This window comes from Leuresthes tenuis, unplaced genomic scaffold (assembly GCF_036924035.1).
Source record: "Leuresthes tenuis unplaced genomic scaffold, fLeuTen1.0.hap1 SCAF_2, whole genome shotgun sequence".
Lineage (NCBI taxonomy): Eukaryota > Metazoa > Chordata > Actinopteri > Atheriniformes > Atherinopsidae > Leuresthes > Leuresthes tenuis.
This window is the reverse complement of record NW_027325356.1, coordinates 10,757,607-10,778,800: the sequence shown is the minus strand read 5'-3', so window position 1 is coordinate 10,778,800 and position 21,194 is coordinate 10,757,607. Positions and strand designations below refer to the sequence as shown.

Below are 21,194 nucleotides of genomic sequence, written 5' to 3'. Positions count from 1 at the left end.
TAGTGAGGTGCCTCCCAAAGTGTCGACCGAGTCATCAATAAAAAAAATTATATAAATTAAAAAAAATTTAAAAAATGGAAATAATTCGTAAGCAGAAAAGAAACCCGCCTCAACACGCAGGGTAATGGTAATGTCTTTATTGCATGAATTGTGATAGCTGCAGAGGAACAATGTTTCAGATGAGTACAGTTGGGTTCAAAGCCTTCCAGCTGTGAGAAGAGTTGGTAAGTGGACACTCAGGTGGCAGAGCTAAGTGGATCCACCTTCCTCCTCTTCTGTCGATCCCAAGACCTGCGCTTATATACTGCATTTTAATCGCAACTGTGGCACATGGAGGATGGAGGGGGTGGAACCAAATTCAACAGGCTGCAAGTGGACTCAAATGTGCTTCGTCGTCTTAATATGAAATACTGACCTAGCTCAGAGGTGAGCAGAGCCTTGTATAACTTCAGTGGTCATTGTGGAGTAGTGTATGGATAATAATAAGGTGGTGGTTATTGCTGGCTACATGTTTCTCTGTAGGGGGTTCTAGGAAGGGAGGGAATACGGGGATTGAACTGTGCTTTGGTGTTATTCCCTCCATGTAAGCACTCAGTTTAACGCGTTTTCTGTGTGCAGCTGCCCATTTCACTTCAGATATGAGCATATTAACAGTCGATCACAAAAATAAACCGTCGAAATGCAGTATACAAGCCCAAACTCTGTGTGGATTAAGACTTAGAGCAATAACTCCATCTACAGGTTAGTTGATGTACTGCAATGACAGAAGGAGACTGAATGGACATTTGAATAAGCCTTTTTGTCGCTAACGGGTTATAAACTGGGACAAAAATAAAAGAAAAAAAACGGACAAAAGAAGAAAAAAATGAACAAAACTCCCTTTTAGAGTAAGTAGACCAGCCACATATTAAAACAAAACTCTTACCACAAGACGTGTAAAATGGTCTCTTAGATTTTTGTAAACCCACTTGGTCACTCAACTGTCAGGTAAAGAAAAACCAGTAGAAATAATCAAAGATGGTGTTTTACTGTACCTGAACACATGTGTTCCTACCCCCACTCCACCTCCCCGCAACTTATCCTATTTCAAAAACAGGACTCCCAAGATATGGTTAATGTTAATAATACATTTATCCATACTATGTTCATATAATTAATAAAAAAATAAATACATTTAACAAATACAAATGATTTCTGTAGTTGGTAAATTACCAAATAAACAGATTATCACCCACAGTCGCATTGTTGACACATTTCAAGTGTAGGATTTTTTTCAATAAAACCATTATCACCAAAAAAAATATAGATATATGTAATTAAACGTGTATTCTTAAAGCCTCTACACTGGTGTGGCTGTGCTACTTGAGCTAGTTGACAGACCGAGCTTCTTCCTGTCATCTACGGGGCTGTAACGTGAGCTCCGGCTCACTAAAAGGCTAAATGTTAACACCGTAGCACACTCACAGTGTTGAACCAGGAGTAAAAGTGGATGCTGATGATTTCTGTTGGCAATGGGACCCAGACCAGCTCTCGGCAATGGCCAAACAGCAGTGGGCAAAAATGTGCATGTTTGCATGACTTCAATCAGTATATCTTGTAAAAAGGTCATATGAAACAACTTTTTTTTTCTTTTTTTTCTCTCTCGCTTGTGTTTTTTTAAACCTGTTTTTTTTTTGTTTGTTTGTTTTTTTTTGTTTGTTTTCGCTTATACTTGTTTTCGTACAAATTTTTGTAGAACTTGATTAGACATAACAAAAACAGATTTACCCTACAGGAATAAAATCAACCAACAGAAAGATCTCATGCATAAGTTATGTCCCACTCTTACTGATTGCATTTGTAAGTGACCATCTAAAAAAAAAAAAAAAAAAATTCTGTGTACATGTTTGTTGTTCAACATAACATTTTTTTTTTTGTACATTTAAGCAGTTTGCTTTCTTCTTCTTTTTTTTGTATTTTCTTTTCTTTTTTTGAGGGGGGGGGGTAAAAGTTTTGATCCTATTATTCCAGCCAGCAGTTCCAGGTATTGCTCCAGCTCTGATTCCAGACACCTGAACTGTATATTCCTGAACAGCAGGAGGCGCAAGAGGCTGGCTGTGGGGTGAAGGAATATCGCTCCAAAAGTGAAGCTGTTCGGAAGCAAAGGAGCACTTAAATCAGTGATTTCAGCCCAGGTCCAAGAAAATAAACCCTTTTCCAATAATACTTTTTTTTTTTTCTTTTTCTCTCTCCCCTTTTTCTGCTAGAAAATGTTGTCTGTAACCCTGAAAAGAGGCGACAAGTTTCTTCAGATGTTTTCATACAAACAACCTCCCGAAGCTGGAGTCCGGCAGCAAAAGTGGGACAGGACAGTCAGTCAGTAGCAGACGAGGACGGGGGTTAGGGTGGGGGTGGGCACGTAGGGTTGAGGTTGAGCAAACCCACCCCTATCTGTAGAGATCCTCTTGTGTAGAGTCTCGTACGTTTTTCCTCTTCTTGCTGTTGCCCTGTTGGTGTGGCTTGTTGCTCGGATGACTTTTGGTGATGGAGGGGTTGTTCTGCTGCCCGTGGTGGCCACTCTTATGATGGGAACGAGACATCCTGGCCTGGAGTCGGAGCACAAGGACACAATCGGCGATCATGTAGAACTCGGTCAGGTGTTTTGTTTTTTTAAATGGTCGTGAAATTACAAAAAATGTTCTACTTCATGGGACCTAATCAAGCATATTTCATAGGGTACAATAGAATTTACAAGCTCAATTTTCTATGTGTACACTGAAAGTCAAACTGAGCATACCTTTCCTCCTTTGTTGTTTCCAGATGGAGTGCTGGTAGTGTGGCTCTGTGTGCGGAGATTATTAGCCACAGCAGACTTTTCTCTGTGAGCACTGGAGCCCCGGCCAGGCTGCTGCTTGGCTGTTTTACACGGTGTGCCATCAGAGTCCTGGAGGAAACCAACAAAGTCTACATGAAGATGGTATTCAACATATATCTATATTACTTGTATTTGTTTAGATGTATAAGCTTGGGGAGCAACACAATATAAACACAAGAGTCCCGTATTTCAGTGCTGTGTGCAGCTGGAGGCACTGACCGCGTCGCTGGAGGTGGAAGCGGAGGACGTGGAAGACGGCGACAGCGGAGAGGAGGAGGGGGAGGAGCGGAGGGACGGGGAAGACGTATTTGAGGAGGTTTTGCTGCGGGGGGCTGATGGCAGAACCACGACAACATCCTCATCGTCCGGAACGTTGTTGTTGCACTCATCAAGCTGCTTAGATTCAAACAATTTGACGTCATTTCCTGCGGAGGCAGAGAAAAGACAGATGTGCGGTGAGTTGTAGTTGTGGCTCGTACCACGTTAGATTGCTGAAACCTTTGCTGCAACATAAACATTCAACAAGTTTAAGAAAGGCCTGAACGTACTGTTCAGAGGTGGATCATTCTGAGAGGAACTCCCCCAGTTCTTTCGGATCCATTCCCTGTACTCATCCACCTCTTGAGTCACTCGGATTATCCGGCCTAGAATACTGCGGCCACACACAGAATGAAGGAGAACAGTTATTTAGTCTTTGCATGCAGTGAGTAGTTATGAAGGAAAAAAATCCCATTGCATTCTTTAGATGTGACTGATTATCTGGGAAAACAGATACAACTCTTACAGATGACAGACAGCTTCTGTTATTAAATCCTCACCTTTCAGTCTCATTGTTGGGATAGTACTTGGCAATGGGCGACACAGCATGGCTGAGCACAACATAGGCGTAGTCAAATGCCTGCTTCACCTGCATGGCACCGTAGGAACTCCTGCCAACATCGTTGTCTTTTGGATGCAAAGCAGTGGCAACATGTCAGTACAGGTCGTTCTAACATCTGAGCATGGAAACCAAACATTCCACCTCCTGTGTAGCTGTGTACTGATCTTACCTGGCTGCAGAGGATCCTCAATGTAGAGCATCGAGGGCCTGTATCCATCCATCATGTTCTTCTGGACCTCATCTTTGGCAACGTAGCAACCACCGTCTTTTATCCGAATGCCGGTTTTCAGGTAGTTGAAATGGCGACCGTAGAGCTCAAAGAATTCGATTAGCAGAACACCAATGTTGATGTTGGGACTGCACACGTCGTCCCGATAGTGAAGCTGAGCATAAGCAAAACAAAAGTGAGTGTATCCTGGATAATCATTGGGTGAGTAGGAATTTAGTTCAACAGCATGTCAGGACTTTTTAAAAGATGCAATTTTTCCATTGAATATATATATATATTCAGACTTTCTTTCTTTATTTAAATGTTGTTCCTAAAGAAACACTGCAGTTACAAAATTGCAAAACTAACCTGCAGAAAACTAACAGCCATGAGGAAGAGACTGTATGAGCCGATTCCACCTGTAAAGACCTCATTGAGGTCCCTCTGCAGAAGGAACTGTTTCAGCACCAGGACCAGGTAAGGCAGCACAGGGTATTTCTACAAGGTGGAAAAGACAGTTTCAGTACAGACATTGCAAGGAACACAGTATATTTTAATGTCTACGGCTCACAATATCCTCCAGAGGTGGCAAAAAAGTTATGGATTGTTAGTGGCTTAACTTAAACATCCTGATATACAGCACTGTGCAAAAGACTTGACCAGCCCCCCTTTTTCTTTATGTTTGTTCATCCAAGAGGTCAGACTTTCTTGTAATTGCACTTAGTGTAAATAGTCTTAAGTAATAGTTCTCAAGGCTTCCTAAGGGTCTTTTAATGTTTTTCTTTTGATATCTGCTGCTTTTTCACAAATTTTCAGTTCAGTCCTTGTACATGAGCATTTTAAGAGGAATATTTTCAATGATCTAACATTGACCAACATTTGGGCATAAAAAAAAGCACCAAAAATCAAGGAATGAACGAGTATTATGTCTACACATAACAGAGCCATCTTTTCCTGGTCACACATAAAGCAATAAGCAGTGGCTGCACAGTGCTGTATTACAAAAACACTGATGGCAATACCACTTCAAGTGGGTTATTAAAGAATGATTCCTACTCTGCCACAGACGACATTTAAATCCCATTCTTAAAGATTTTCAAATCCTATCACATCCTGTACTGTTAAATGTGCAGTTGAAATTTCATAAACAACAATTTGCATGTTCAAAGATATCAATGATTAGCAGTTGTCATTATTAAATGAGATTTCACACACTGTGAAACTTGCACGAAAGCCCACGGCAGTCTTTGGAGGACTTTTACGATCTATAAAGCTCACGCAGCTCGGCTTGGAGTCCAAGTCAGGCAAGAGCAATGATTCTCAAATCATGTGCACATTAGAGAGAACAACAACAACAGGTGTGAATCCTGAAGGATGCACAAGAAACCCGATGCAGGGCAGATACTGTAAGAACTATTTAAAAACCGGAGGCGGCACAAGTGGATTTGTGAGCAGTGTGGACGCCTCGGCACTAGAAACCGTACCTCTTTGAATTCCTTGATGAGTCGAGCAGCTTTAACACCACTCTTCACGTTGAAGCTGATGTCCACCTTGACTTCAGTGAAGGAGTCAGTGAGTTTGATGATGGGAACCTGAAGAAACAAAAGATACACACAAAGGAAACGATCAAAATCCTGACACTGTGCTGGAAGATACTCGTAGGTCCACTGGCATCCATAACGTACGGCAAGTTTTTATGTGAGTGCATCACACAAACAGTAAATCCTAATGACAGATGGAAAACTGCACTGTTTAAGCATGGTTAAAGTAGTACAAATAGCCAAGACGACAGTTGGAGTAATTCTGAACAACATTCATCACACATTGAATTCAATTTATTCTTCATTGCCAACTGTAAATTACAGTGCATTGCTAGAGGCGAACAAACTTTGTACGTTTGTGATTCTTTCACATGCAGATTTGCACACATGCCTGAACAGTGCAAGGACGCTAATCTGTTGGCTCAGGGATTTGGAGCAGTTATAAAACCTTACCGTTGCTTTGTCCAAAACTTTGATGGAATTCTCATCTGCAACATTTCTCTTCCGGAGGGCCTCTTCCAGCGTCCAAAGTGGGAGGGTTTCCCACTTTCCAAAAACTACCAGGTCAATGTCACTGTTGGGGAAATAAAGGTAAGACATATGACCATTCGTTAGCAAACAACAGAACCTCAAAGCATAAATGACCTGCATAATGTAAAACTAACTGAAAAAAGAAAAAGACCTCTCAACAAACATGAATTACTTTCTCTAAGAGGGTCCTTAGGATCATTTCAAATAAGCACAATGTCTCGCTTCTACGGGCCTGCACAAGAGACGCCAGATCTTCTGCTTATGCCTTCATCATTACGGTCACTATGCAGACGCTCTAACTTTAGCGGGGAATCGTTTCATGACACAGACGTAGCAGCTGATTTGACTTGACTTTTCATGTCAAGGCTCACTCAGGCCAAACTGCTTTGCGGGCTCTCTGAGGCTGGTGACTGGCAGGGGAGCTTCTCGAATGGCAACGCAGTCACACTGCAGGTAGGAATAATGAAGAGATGCAACAGCCAGCCAGGCAGACCAGAGAAAATTCTGTTGCAGCTCCTCCATGCATATAGGCTCAATAAAACTTTCCCTACCTGCCCATTCCTCTGGATTTTTCTGTTCTGTTAAGAATTGGTGTTTTTGTGTTTTTGTGACTGCGACTCAAGCACTTCCTCGTCATTTCTCTAAGCAAGGGACCTTCCTAAGCTCTATTTGACTGGATACTACAAGTGGTTGCCATCCCTGCAGAACAAACGCAATGGTTTAAGAACTATGGAAAGGGTCCTGCAGCCCAAAAACACCTAATGTAGCCCAATCACAGCATAGCTGTTGTACTCCACTTATGTGTACTGCATGTTTATGTTTATGCATTTAGCAGACGCTTTTATCCAAAGCGACTTACAGGTAGGCCTGTAGGGTAAGGGGGTCTTGCCTAAGGACCCCTACAGGAGGTAATACCACTACTACTGTAACCTACACCCCTGCTCAAGAGAGCTTGAGGTCGAGTCTAATTCTGTGGGAAACACTGAGCAAAATAAGTGTTTGCGGTAAGAATCTAATTACCTAAAGAATCTGCATTTGTTTTAATCTTGAAGCAAATAGAGAAAGGTGAGAGAAAACTTACCTTGTTGGCAGATAAAGACCAGTGCTGAAGCTGCCAAACACTTGGACCTGGAGGTGTAAAAATGACAACCACTTATACTATACACGCGCATAAATCTACTTTCATGATAAGACAAGTAGTACTTCAAACAAAAACTGCACATATGATGAGTTAATGATCAAAAGTGACAGGCCATGTCAGGGTTGGCCCGTCACTAAGAAAATCAGTGAGGTTGTGTCATTTGACTTTCCCAAGTTACGCTTCACTTCTACAAAAACCGGCTCGTCAACTGACAAAAATAACTGTGCCGTGTACAGATTTCTATGGCGCTGATTTACCTTCACTGGTGGGGCGCAGAAGACTAAGCATCCTCGGAGTGAAAAGCATTAGCACCGTGTAAAGTGAATTTTTAAAGCCACTCAAGTTATATAATACTTTTTGTTTCGCGTCCTGTTGATGTAATAATCAAAACTGGCAGGATGTTTACCACCGAACAGCCCTTTAGTCCTCTTAATGTGCACGCTACTGAGAGGACTAAAATATCCTAAACCATCTCTTTTAACCTCCCACACAGAGGTTCATAAATAGACTTAAGCCTTGACCCTCCCTTTACTCCCTTAAACCTCTTCCACACATCCCTCATCACTCAGTAGTAGAAACTGGGTTACAGCCCAGTCGCATGTATAAAGTGAGCTGATTGCAGAGCTGTGTTTGTGAATGAATGGATTCCCTGAGATCTTCTGGGAGGGGGGGCGACACTACAGGTGGTCTCATCTTGGCATCTCTTGTCAAACTTTTACTTGTGGCAGTGAACGGCAGGTTGTAGATTCATCTGCTTAAATTTGACAAACATTTTTTCGGAATCAGCTGATCCAATCAGTCTTCCATTAATGCCTGGTAAAACCGTGATTTGCTCTGTGAAGAGCCTGTGGAGTGTCTGGTGGACATCTTTAAATCCAAGCTAATTAGTTAAACGAGCATCACACTAACTAGATGACCACATTAGCCCTGCTACCAGCGCAGTGAAAAGAAGAACAAAGCTTGCTGGGATTGGAGCGGTATTGTGCCCCTAATTTAGGCCCCGCTAAGCTCAGAACAGATAGACTTTGAAGCTCACTGCTCTATCAGCAGGATCAAAGTCAGAGGGTGCAATAATGCCCGAAGAAGCGCCGATACCATGACGCAAATAGTGCTGTGGTGCACGGAGATAACAAAGAACAAGAAGATTGTTAATGACAGGTTGAAGTTTACTGCCGTTGGTGTGGCATTACAGTCAGCCCAACTGCACTGGAGACTAAATGTGGTAGCTGCCAGTTCTGAACTGGTGAAGTGTGTCCAGCCGGGTCAACATACTCAACCATTAGAAGTTACCTGGAGTTTTCCCTTTCCTGGAAGTTATTTTAGTCGCTTCTCGTTATAATTGCTTGTGGCACATACAAAATAAACCCCCACAGCGCATGGATTCTGTGTACCTCAGCACTGGGCCACAGGTCATGGATGACCCCCTTGATTCGGTCCACCACCTCCAATCTCATCTTCTCCTCCTCCGGCCGAGGGGAAATGTACTCGTAGAAATCCTTGATCTCCTCATGTAACCTGCAGAGTAGAAGAAAAAAAAATAATGTTGAGACATGGACAAGTCAGGGGACAATGAATGAGTTCACTGTTATTAGCACAAAAACAGGTGTTTCTTGCTTCTTCTAACAGCAGATATTTAGATTAAACCTCTTTTCATATGATGCACCGATTTAAACCAAAACCAACGGTGCCCTTATCTGTTCCGTCCGATCTGTGCTCCCGCTGCTCGCGGCGCAAAAAGGCACAATATGTAATGCCAAGGGACTGGATGCCAACAGCCACTGAGAGGGATACAGATGGCAGACACAAAGTCACAGTGACAGGACAAGTCTGTGTTTATTCCTTCTTTCACAAGGAGCAACTTCAAGACAATTATTTCTATAAACTCTCAGCAAAGAATATTGTGCGGTATGTTATCCTCATTGCACTTTTTAGACTTTGTGTGCCACGAAGTACCAAAAATAAATAAAGCCACGGTTTGATAAAAGCAGAACGACTGGTAGGGTGTTGCAAAAGAAAATGTTGAGTAAATGAAAGTCTCTCAAAGAGATGATGCTTCTCTGAACAGTTCCTCTATCAAATTTCCCCTGAAGGTAAAAGGTAAAAGGTCCAAGGTCGAGCACATAAATCTGAAGGCTGTAAATCAGGGGTCTTTTCATTTCAACAATTTATCCAGAAGGTTTCTACTCCTGCATGCAGCTATAGCCATTCTTTTTTTCTCAAAGATTGAAAGGTTCATTTCAAAATCAAGGGGTCATCTGCACCAGACAGGAAATGAGACTTTTTCTAAGAAAACAGACATGCAAGAGTTCCATCTACCCGAGCAGCATTTCAAATAAAAAAAGAAATGAGCCAAGTAAAAACAAAAACAGGATCCTCAGCTGCGTCCAGACATAATATCAATAAGAACAAGTAGGACCCAGCAACAGCAGGCTAAGCAGGACTGCCACGTTTGCCCTTGGTACAGGTCGCTCTGCCCACACGCGTTGACCCTTTCACTGACCAGCTTTGTCTACACACACACACACACGCAGGGACAAGTCTCTGTGGGCGGACAGAAGAACGCAAACATACAGGCATGCGTAGGCACGAGTGCACGCACGTGTGCACACACAGCCCTAAGGACCCAGAGAAGGACAAAAACAGGCTCATTCCCCAACCCAGATCAGACAGACATGCATTCTGCTTTTTTAAGTACAAAAGGCAACGAAAGGTGAGTGTCAGGTGTCCCCACGTCTCGAGGAGCTGTGCTGTTTGCTGAAAGGAGAACTCAGCATAGACCCTAAAATTTTACTCAATGATTCAATCGCTTAACAGCTGTAAGGTTATTCAACAAGACAAATGTCCACTGAGATAACCGGCTGGTAGACTGTTAGCAGAACTATCTTGTTTGTTTTATTAATGTTCTCTTTTAATCATCTTCTCTCATCATGAGATGCCACCAGTTCCATGTTGTAAAATACAACACTCAGAATATCACGTGTCATTTATCATTCAGCACTCGTCCATTAACTGGAAAGCTAATTTCATTCTGGTTAAATCTTCAGACCGCAGGTACAGAAGTGCTTACTTTATTCAGAACAAAACTTTTTAAAAGTCTCACTGGAAACTACCGTAGGTTTCAGTTTGCTTTGGTCACGTTTGTGTTCAAAGTGTCAGGGAGTGGACCTCCCAGCCTCGCACATGACAGAGACCTGACTGATGAGGCGATCAAACAAAAACAAAGTTTTCTACAACAGGTTTATTCATAAAGATAATCAACAACCAAATGAATCATTCCAAAATCATTTTGCTCCTCCTCCGACACGACTGCCTTCATTTCTCAGTGCACACTGCAGAGACTCCAGCCTCTATCACACGCTTAGGTTTCGTTTTAGAGTAAGAGAAACTCAGCCGCTACAATCTGCGCTACAAATGCATTAGCTCTACTTTCACGGTAATGGAGAACAGCTCTCAGTGGCTCCATTCTGTGTCAGTACAACAGCTCAGCTCAAAGACTGCTCTGGTTTATGTTAGTTTAATATACTGCAACTGGCTGGGAAGATTCAGGGGCATATATAGTCAGTGAACGCAACCATATCAATGGGCCGATGCCAACTGCTCGAGGGAGCAGTTGAAGGGGTGGGTAGTGCTTCCCTTGCCAAGTGATGACAGACAGATGTATAAAGTAGGTGGAACAAAGTGTTGGAATCAAATCAAGTGAAAGGAAATAATAATAACAATTTAAAACTCCAAGTTGTAGACTGAACTAATTCCCATTCTGCAAAGAACAAACAGCAATAAAACAATGATCAGGGCTGCTAACTCTCACTCACTGGGCTGCAGAATCGTAGGCTTTTCACAAAAGATGCAGCGACCGCTTGCACTTAGTTCGATTTCAGCCACACACTGGTACAGCTGTGCGGGTCAGCCACGGACACCGTGCTCGAACGACGCTCATGTCAGAGCCTGACACGGAGTGCAGATACCTTCTCGGGGAAAAGCTCGCCTCTCCGTAGGCTTTTTAAACCTCGTGCCACAGACACAAGAGTGTTTTCCCCAGGAAATGGTGGGCAAGTCCTGGATACACAGCCAGCTTTTGGCTGGGCAGCTGGTGACATTGCTTGTGGCCTTTTCCCTTAATGGCATAAATTGCAAATGAGAGTGGGGCAGAGCGAGAACAAATTAGATCAAATAAACGGACATGCCCTCTCATACGTGCAGCATCTCCCAGATAAATGCCATTAGTTGTCATGATAAGTTTAGTGGCGAACCCAGCTGGTTTTATTTGGGGGTTAAATTTAAGAGCGGGCGAGTTTAAGGTCACTGCCTTCATGAAAGTTCTTCCTCCCAGCTGAAGACAGCTCTGTGTCACTTTTCCAAAGCCAGCCAGAACCGGCGGCTGCAGCAGCGAACCTCTGCTGGGGAAGCTCCATCCGCCCTGACGTCTTACGAGAAATCGCATGGAAAGAATCCGACTTCTCAGACGTGTGTGTTCGCATTTGCAGCGACTCTTAACTTACTGATTTCACTACATACTCAAATGAAGCAAGCAGAAAACCAGAAGAGGGCAGCTTGAAGGGTTGTGACGTTTAGTTGTTGCCTTTTTCTTTCTTTCTGACAAACTTCACGAACTGAACATGCTCTTGCTAACAATTTCTACAGTGTTACACATTCGTTTTTCTAAGTTATGTTTTGTTTGCACCACAGAGAGATGAGCTGTTAAATGGCTGCCAACAGGAGGAGGCAGCTCCAGAATCAGTAGGTTTCATTTCACAGCAACAGGCTACTGGAACTCCCTTGTTCTCTTGTAATGGGAGGAATCTCATGCCCCACCTTCGTGGATCAGATTACATTGCAGTTTTGCAGCCTGCCTTGAAAGCACACAGACCCTTGTCATAGGCTTATCACACAATGTATCACAGTAATGTTATGTAATCTTGTGAAAAAGGCTTGCCCTGCACGTTGTTCTGCCATGTTCTCTGCCAACATAACTTTTCTAGCATGAGAGACACTGTCAGTCATGCTGAATGACAGTCAACAGTAACAGTCCTGTCAGTCCTTCAGTTCAAACGGATGAAAGGCTTCTATTTTCTCATTCCACATCTACATAACAGGTGTCAACGCTCAGAGCTGTGCTAATTTTTGCTATAAACCATCACACAACAACCAGAGGCATTCGTCTCAAGTCCCCACAGGCAAAGGTGAAGCCATCAAACATCTTTCTTTTCCCAACTAACTGACATTCAGTTAATAGTCGTGAAAACAAGATGTGGCAGCAATGCACTGCATCCCACCTTTTAAAGAGGAAAATAAATAAAGAAATGTTTGATTAATCGTCAAAAAGAGATCCAGATGAATTTTCTGTTCATTCCACAGCTCAACATCAACTACAGGAACTTCTATGCAGTCATGCACATAGTTGTTTGACCAAATACTGGTAATATATTCAAATCCAGTTGTCAATATTTCAGTAGTATCAGGATTTTTTTCATCATGTGAATAATTGCAAAAGCACTCATTTTCTAATGCGTTTGTTGCACAATGCAATGAAACTCAAACGCATTTTTTCCAGGAATGACATTAGAATTGACAATACACTGGAAGAAATCAGGTCTGAACACACACGTTTCCCCATTTTTCAAGAGACAGACTTAACTATTTTACACTATAAATTGAGATGTTTGTTTCTCTTTGTTTCTTTTAATCAATAAAGTACATTGGGTGCCTTGACATTCCTCCATGGCCTCAGCATGAAGAGAGCACAACACCCTGTCTCCTGGGAGACATATTTTAGTGTTTGGAGGAGGAGCAGAAAGCATGAGGTAGCAAATAAACACGAATAAAGATTAAATGAAAAAAAAAAGGCTTTTTTTTTTTCTTTTTTAAAAAGGTTAAGAGTCAGACTAAACAGAATAACCAACAAAGAGACTGGATTGGGTGTGGTGCTTAAATGCCTCCTTGTGAGGGAAAGTTAGGTAGGAGGAAGGAAAGGAGGTTGTCAAACCAGGTTCAACACTACTTACTGGTTGCTCAGAACTTTGGGCGCTGTGATACAACTGTGCCTGGCAGCATTCCTCGTGCATTTAATTCTTAACAGTAGCTTTGAAGAGAAACATTCATGTACAAAGAGACACCTCCCTGGAAAAGGATTACGTTACGCATTTAGATAAGACGAGTCATGATGAAAAAGTTGTAACCATTCATACGTCTACGTTTACCCAGCGAGTCCCAACATAATGACCCTATTTTCACAAAGGCCTGAATTTTTTTGGCCTCACCAGCCGCTGCTACAAAAGGTTACTTCCAACCGCTTCGAGTGCACAGGCGTGCCAGGAGGAACTTTTCCAAACGAGCCCAAACAGAAGCAGAGGTGTCGGCGTGTCACAGATGTCGGGTCCGTTAACGTTTTATCAATTAGCAGATCGGAGTGCTGAATGCTAGCCAATGGGACCAAACAGCTCTTGTTGCACAGAGAGACGGCACACTGCTGACTGCAGGTGACAGGCATGGGTATGCTGGAGAGACACGGCGGGACACTGTGGTCAAAACAGGGACAGCTCGCTTTAAAATATGCTATCACAAACACAAGGGCAAACACTCATGGGCTTTGAGTATCATACCACGAGACCACCACCGTCTGCAGAATGATAAAGTACTCAAATAGCTCTTTATTGATTGCTTACTCTGATTTGGGAGCAACAACAGCAGATGAGGAACTGTGTAGGAACTAGGGCACGCGTGTTGACATAACCTTGTTTACTTGAATACTTGTGAGGACTGTGCCATCGTGAATGACATCAATTCCACTTGATTTTTTCCTGTTGGAGCACAAAAATGTCACCGTGCCACCAGCTCTGCTGCAGCTACCTTCCTCTATGGGTTTCTAAAATGCATCCGTGTGTGTGTGTGTGTGTTGGCCTGTGTCAGTGTGCTGAGTGGTCTGATTGACAAGATGTAAGCATCACTTTCATGGAATGAAAATTTTATAAGCAAGCCAAATGGTCCCTACTTCCACAGCACCTTTTAAACATATAAGACAATCCCTTTGATGTTGATATAGTCTTATGCTGCCAGTGTGTGCGTTTGTCCTAAATCAGAGGCAAGTTATGGTGGACACACTATGGCTACCTTCTACTGAAAAGGCTTGTCAGAACAGAACAGAGATTGTTGGTTTTAATGTGATGACGTCACATTGGTAAAAAAAAAAACAAGTGGCTGCTGGTTAACATGGGTTCTTAACTGGCAGCATTTAGTCACTTTTTGACGAACTCAGTTGTGTGGCAACAGAAATAAACACAAATACGAGAGGCTTTGTTGAAATGACATTCTAAAAGCTGACGGTTTTGTGGAAAACTTAAAACTGTCCACTTCTTTCTTAGCCTCTGAGGAAACTAGACTTGTAAGAAAAAAGGTTGAACCTTCAGCTTTCATTGAAAAGTGCTGATATTTCCCCGACGTTTATCACCATCTTTTAAAAATGAAGCAGTTTTTTAAAAAACTGATGAGATATGTGGATCCTCCCAGGTTTGAAGGTAAAACTATGCTCCGGTTTATAATGGGTTAAAATGCAGTTTATGAACAGAGTAAAGCTATTATCAATATACATCCGCTGAAAGTAAACCCTGTACTGCTATTCTGTCAATAAACAGATACTTTATAAAATACTACCTCCCCCCCTATCTATTTACGCCATATTTTTTCCATTTCCATTGAGTTTTATCACTCAGCTCTGGCTGCCACTGAGGGAAAAGCACACCTGTGTGAACACACTCATCTTCACTAAGGGTGCTGCGCTTGGTGCAAGGGTGGAAACAACTTTTTCACCTTTTCTATCCAGAAACATGTATTCCCCGACCATAAGGTCTCATAAGGCTGGGTGACACAAACCAAACTTTATATCTCAGTATTTCCAGGCTGAATGGCAACATACATTATAAACTGGGAGTTTATACAATTTGGACTAAATGTTCAGTTTTAACTCAATGCCCTATTATTATCATAGTGAATTATTTAAAAGACTGTAATCAAATCCCATACAGATTTTCTGATGTCGGCAAGTAGAAAATAAAAATGTGCGAGCGGTTTGCCAAATATTTTTTGGCTGTCGGCTACCTAAGTGTGATTCTTGATCAACCAGGGAGAGAGGATGTTGCTACATCTATAGCCGGTTTCATGGCAACAATGAGAAGGTGCAAGCTTGTGCAGCTCAACAATTTGCTTAGATCTTGCTCACAGAGAGAAACGCCAGAGCAGGGCGGCATTTCGAGAAAGGATGCACTCCGAGAGCATTAGGTCAAGTCAGATAATAACAGTAACAAATACAAAAACTTTTTTTTGGTACAACATGAGCCAAGGCTCTGAGCAAACCAAGCTGATGCTTGATGTGGAAACACTGCAGACTGTTGATTGGTCACAGAGAAATATCAGCTGTGAGCATAAACAAACGTTGATGCAACAGCACACACACCAAGACACTTCTTTGTTCTACAGGGCTCGAGTTTGTTTTGATGTTTCACTTCCAAATTGAAGATAATTTCTGCAGAAAACACGGCACAAGAAGCCTGACGTCTGTAGAAGTCTGTTGTCGGAGCAGTTTTAAAAAGCAGAAACAACTGCATACGCTTAACAACTCAGGCCTGACATTCTGGGGTTTTTGTGTTATTCAGTACAAAAGCTCAGCACGTCCCAGTCCGATGACAAGCTCTGACAATGCAAATGACTATGTCACGCTCGCTAACTGCACCCAGCCTGGAGCACAGGAAGCGTTTCCATTGGAAAGGAAGAGGGAAAAATAGAAGGTACAAGCCGCACTGCACACAGGAAGGCTGCGTTCTGGACAGGTGCCTCTCTGTGCCGTTCAGATTTCTTTCTACCAGCACTGGGAGAAGAGAGAGACAGGAGAGTGCATGTCACAGCCAGCAGAGGTTGGATGAAGCACAGTTCTAAGAACGGAGCTCCAGTCAGCGGTGCTGCGTGAGTAAGCTGGCAGGGTGTCATTAATCTCTGAACAACAGCCGCAATAACAGCACAATAAAAACATGCACCAGGGCAACTCATCAGTGAGCAATTCCCCACGCGTTTTATTAACACAACTTTCAAGTCTTCCACCATCCCAGACAAGCTTTCAACACGAGGTTCCACCAAAATTATTCAACTTAATGTTTTTCTGGATTAAATTTGGGACATGGTGCCCACCAGCTCTGAATAAACAAGACCTTGAAAATGGTCTGCGAGGACCAAGAAAAAAAAGGGGAGGCACAGCAGGTACTGAACAGCTGAACTGACTTTTCAGTCCACCTGACCCATGACAAACAGATAAAAGTGCTTTACCTGAACTGCGACTGGAGCACGGCTTATTTGGAAATGAAGACATCACGTGACGGGTTTAGGTTCGTGTCCTTTTGATTTGAAATCGTCCTTTACAAGGAGCTGAGAAGACCTGCTGTCATATTCATCACAGAATAACAGGTCATTTACACACATGTGGGAATGTTTCAAAGAAGCCACTTCAGGTAGAAAAGGACAAAAAAAGACTTATCTGGTAAATACAGCTTTAATTTGGAAACACTCCCTTCCGTCTCATTGGACAGATGGAAAGAAGGGGTGAGGGTTTGTCTCTCCAGAGGGTTGGCTTTGTTTAGCGGAAGCGAAGCTGTGTGGAGCATGTAAACACTGATCCTTTGCCATCAGGAGGACGGCTGCTTGCTTGGACCGTCTCAGTTTGGGAAAGACTGGAGGAGCGTCAAACACAAATAAGCACATGCCTCTGCCTCTCCAGCCAACCCACACGGCCAAATATAGAGTACAAACTGTACCATGGAAAAAATGCATTTCAGCTTACTCCCACTGTTGCAATTTGTAAATACCAAATGCAACAATGATTCCCACGTTTAGGAGTGCCGGCTCCCTCAGCCACACAACCTGTCCGGTTTGGGAAATGGAATTTCATGTCCAAATACAGGACAAAGTGGGAGCGACTAAAATAAATGGCAAACAGCGCTTTTATTTCACCAACTAAAGCAGCGTAAATAACCATGGGCCTTGCGTCCAGACTGCATAGCTTCTGCTGCACTCAGGCTTTGTGCCACTGTGAGGCTGCAGACATGGAAATCGACTTTAAGTGTAGCACATACGCACACTCCTGAATATTGATATAGTACCCAGTGGCACTCCCAGTCATTGCTCCCTACATTCTGCAGCCATGCTGTAATCTCAGAGGTAAAACGGGAGAATTGTGGGGGATTTTGAAGCTGTAGTTGTGGTAAATGATTTCAATCATATTGAATTTATCTGACTAAATAAGCTGTTTTATTGCCAAGTGTGGATATGATTTTTTTGTTTGTACCTTCCTCTTCTAAAAATCCCACTTCCAGACTCAAATAAGTCAGCTTTTACATTCACATACACACCATGAGTGTGCACACGCACATTTTGAAATGACGCTGTAATGCCAAAGAGCATGCCGGCCCAGTGATTTACCAGAGTATGGTTAAACAGAGGGTTCTCAGTGGTGGCTGAGTGCGATCACAGCTCTGAGCTTCAGGTTCTGGTATTAGCAGAGCTTATCACTAAGGAATGTCCTTAAGCAAACACAGAGCAACTATATTACTATAAATGAAAATCACTCAGACAGAAACTCCACACTCTAGTGCTCTGCTTATATACAAATGTCTAATAGAAAGGGATGGTGGAAGAAACCTAAATAGTTTTCAATAGAGTCCCACCCATCAAAAACATTTTCCCAAATTATTACAACTTAAAGAACCACTGCAGAGAAAAGGACCTGCGTAGAAGTGAAAAAATAATGTACGACATAATAGCTGTAATAACACTCAAATATAATACAATAATAACCTGCTGTAATGACTTGATCAAATGAGTCGATAAAGTGGGAACCTCGAAAATTTCAGCAATTCAGAGTCAGTTACTTGATAATGCGGAAGCATAAATTAACAGGTGCAAGAAGCAGAAACACATGAGGTGTAATTCAAGTGGTCTTTAAAAATAAGTATCTGCTAATACTTTCCACTGCTCAACTGATTTTGTTGGATTTGGTCAGAATATCAGGAGCAACGCCTAATGACGTTATGCAGGGCTTGGGATATATAAAAGAGGTGAACATACTTACGCCAACATCTATTTAAAAGCAAAAAGGTAAACACCTTAGTTTGAGACGGGGCTGCAAATAGTTCATTGCTGCTAGAGTTTTCATATAAAAATAATTGTAAATCACTCATGAAACACTAACCTGTCCACCTGTATTGTATGCTCAGTATTTCCAAATCATAACATTTATCCTTTATTACTTTGATCATCTTTAAAAACACATCCATTATCTGACTGTTGGTGGGTTTTCAGAGGGGGACTAAAGTGGAAATAAGTGAGTGAACAAATTAACTGACTGGAGTGGAAGATGATGCCAGCTGCCATCTCACTAACATGAGAATTACCTGCCAAGCAAACGGTTTACATGACACCATTAATAACTTCTCTAGACTCAAGGTTACGATTACAAAAGATCCTCGATTTCCACATGTGAAGTGATTGAGCAATGACTGAACTTGTTTGCAGTAAATAAAGTCTAAAAGCAACGTTTACTTTAAAGTCTGCAAGCTTTTATGCTGCAATACCTGGGGTAGTATTGGCATCAAGGCTGACAAGCGGTGCCACATCCAGCTCCCTTACTACACCAACGACACAGTTGACAAATGCGCTGACACAATCACAAACGAGAAGCCTTTGAAAGTCAAACAGTCACAAAATTAATTCTAAGAAGTATGTGTTGGTTCCCAGTAGCAGTGCTCTAAAGTACAAGTTAGCAAAAGCCAGAGATTCATCACACAACCGAGCCAAACCGATGAGGATTTATTTGTGGATGTGGACAGAGTCGTGACCTCAAAATTCACCTTAAACCAAATGTAAAAATATCAACCCTTTAAAAAGGAGATTTTAAAAAATACCCCACAAATATTTAAATACATCAACTGGTTTCAGCTGTGGGCTGCTGGAGGCTGAAGGTGAACCTGTGATTGCATTCAGGTAGCACGCTGATACGACTCTCCTACTTTAACCTTTTCAAAGTGACAGACTTCCTGCTTCAAGTACACATTTTAGCTATAAATGGTAATCATTAACATAGTGGTTTTTTTAAAAAACAAAAAATAAGAATATTGTATTTGTTGGAAAACACTAGATGAACACCATGTTAGCCTACCATGACATGTTGTTTTATTGTGTCAATAACATGAAAGTTAAACGTAACTTCTGCATTTGAATGCTCATTTAGAACCGGGTGGTAAGAAAAACTAACATCTTACTTAAACTGCTGAAAAGTTACCTGGCACACACAGATGAAGAGAATCTATCCATAATATCATGAGTACTTCCTTAGAACCCACCGATGTTCTTTTAAATATCAACTAAACAACTCATCTCAAGCAACACTTTCCTTTCTTGTCCTTTTAAGGAGTGAATCCACAAACTTTTTAATAACTGGCCTTAATCAAAACGATCTGAACTTTAAACTTTTAGCCAATAAAATGCGATCTCTTCTAGTGCAGTTACTTATCACACGATAGACTCACTTTGAGAGATTTTAGAGCAACAACATAGTTACTAAACAGTGGATTCGGTGGGTGGAGGTAATGTGGGTGGGGTTAAACTGACAATCGAAAGGGTCTTCTTCCTTGTCATCTCAGTGCGCAGGTGCATAAATGGCTGAAATAACACAAAGTTCACTCCCAGTTTACACTCAATGCCCTCAAACGTGAGGGCGCCCCCCCACCACCCCAACTGTCGGACCTGCTGATTACCAGCTGCTGGTTTGGTAAGAAAACACTGTACGTGAGTACAACCCGTACCAGCCAGCAGCGGTTCTTAAAAAGAGAAGAAAAAAATCACGGCCAATCCGACAGACTTTCATAAACTCTGCCTTACCCAATAATTTCTTCGGAGTAGTTCCTGACTTTCCATGGCGTGCCCGTATAACCTTCATATCCCCCCGTGTTGGAGCCGCTTCCACTGTTCAAGAGGCTGGAATTGAATCCGAAAGTGCTAGCTTTATTGTCTCTTTTTCTTTTGTTGGGGTGTCCTTCCGTCAGTCCCCTCCACACCACAGCGACCCCGCTGCCCTGCTGCCCCCCTCCACCGACACCGCCCCTGCCAGCGGCTCGGTTGTTGTGATTGCTATTAGTGTCCAGTGGTATAAAGTCCCGCTGTTCTGTAATTTCACCGTCCCCCATTGAGGCAGACATCCCCTGAGTCTTGATTTCTCCACTACCGGTGTTTGAGTCAAGCGCACCGTTTCTGGTCGTGAGAACGGCTCCCGACGCCCCGTTGACGATCGCTTTCAGGTTCGGTGTGTTCTGAGGTCCAGTGGTGTAACTGTTATTCACATGCAAATACCCGAGCCCTTGTGTCGTCTCCCAGATCTGCATCCACAGGTTGTTAGCGGGTCCACGTTGTTCTGGTTGAAACCAGGCGATTCTCGGATCCATCAAACGACACTGTAGGCAAATCGCCCCCCCTCCCCACCACCGAGCAATGCTCAGCTCGTGTGCAGCTAGCCAGGTCGCTAGCTAACGTTAGCTAGCCTGCTATTGCTCTGTTATAGCTGCTGCTAGCTCAGGTTCTCCACCGCCCGTTACTTCTAGAATCTGGTAAAAAAAAACACGCTCTTTAGTAGTGACAATACACACAGTTGTCAACACAATTCATCCGCAGAAAAATAGTCAAGTGTGCCAGTTAGGTAATAAAAATTGTAGCTGAAGCCAAACTTGCAGTTGAAGACTGTGGAAACGCGTAAGCATTGCTTGTCGAAGTGACTCTGACCCTTTCCTCCTGATCGTGGGTCCCTCAATGGCGGAGTCCACATTGCTACTGCGGCTGCGCGGAGTAGGTGAAAAGGGGCGGGGAAATGGTTGTTACGCAACAGACAATCGCTTACTTTTTTGGTTACATAATAAGCTCAGATTTTTGTACTCGCTTACTAAAGCCAAATGTATTATTTAAATCCTATTTATATTTTCGTCAACTGCACGTCCCACAATTTGAATCTGATG

General features: G+C 42.6%; 1 protein-coding gene across 1 annotated transcript; it reads right to left on the bottom strand.

The window, feature by feature from the left end:
• Window positions 1-122: 122 nt before the first annotated feature.
• Window positions 123-20,994, bottom strand: tent4b (terminal nucleotidyltransferase 4B). Its single transcript, XM_072380174.1, has 12 exons — window positions 20,071-20,994; window positions 8,547-8,670; window positions 7,096-7,142; window positions 5,937-6,057; window positions 5,427-5,534; window positions 4,312-4,440; window positions 3,904-4,117; window positions 3,673-3,799; window positions 3,403-3,506; window positions 3,074-3,279; window positions 2,777-2,923; window positions 123-2,585 (listed from the first exon to the last, which is right to left on the bottom strand). Exons 1-12 carry the CDS (start codon window positions 20,628-20,630, stop codon window positions 2,427-2,429), a joined length of 2,046 nt encoding a protein of 681 aa, XP_072236275.1. The 5' UTR covers window positions 20,631-20,994; the 3' UTR covers window positions 123-2,426.
• Window positions 20,995-21,194: the final 200 nt, after the last annotated feature.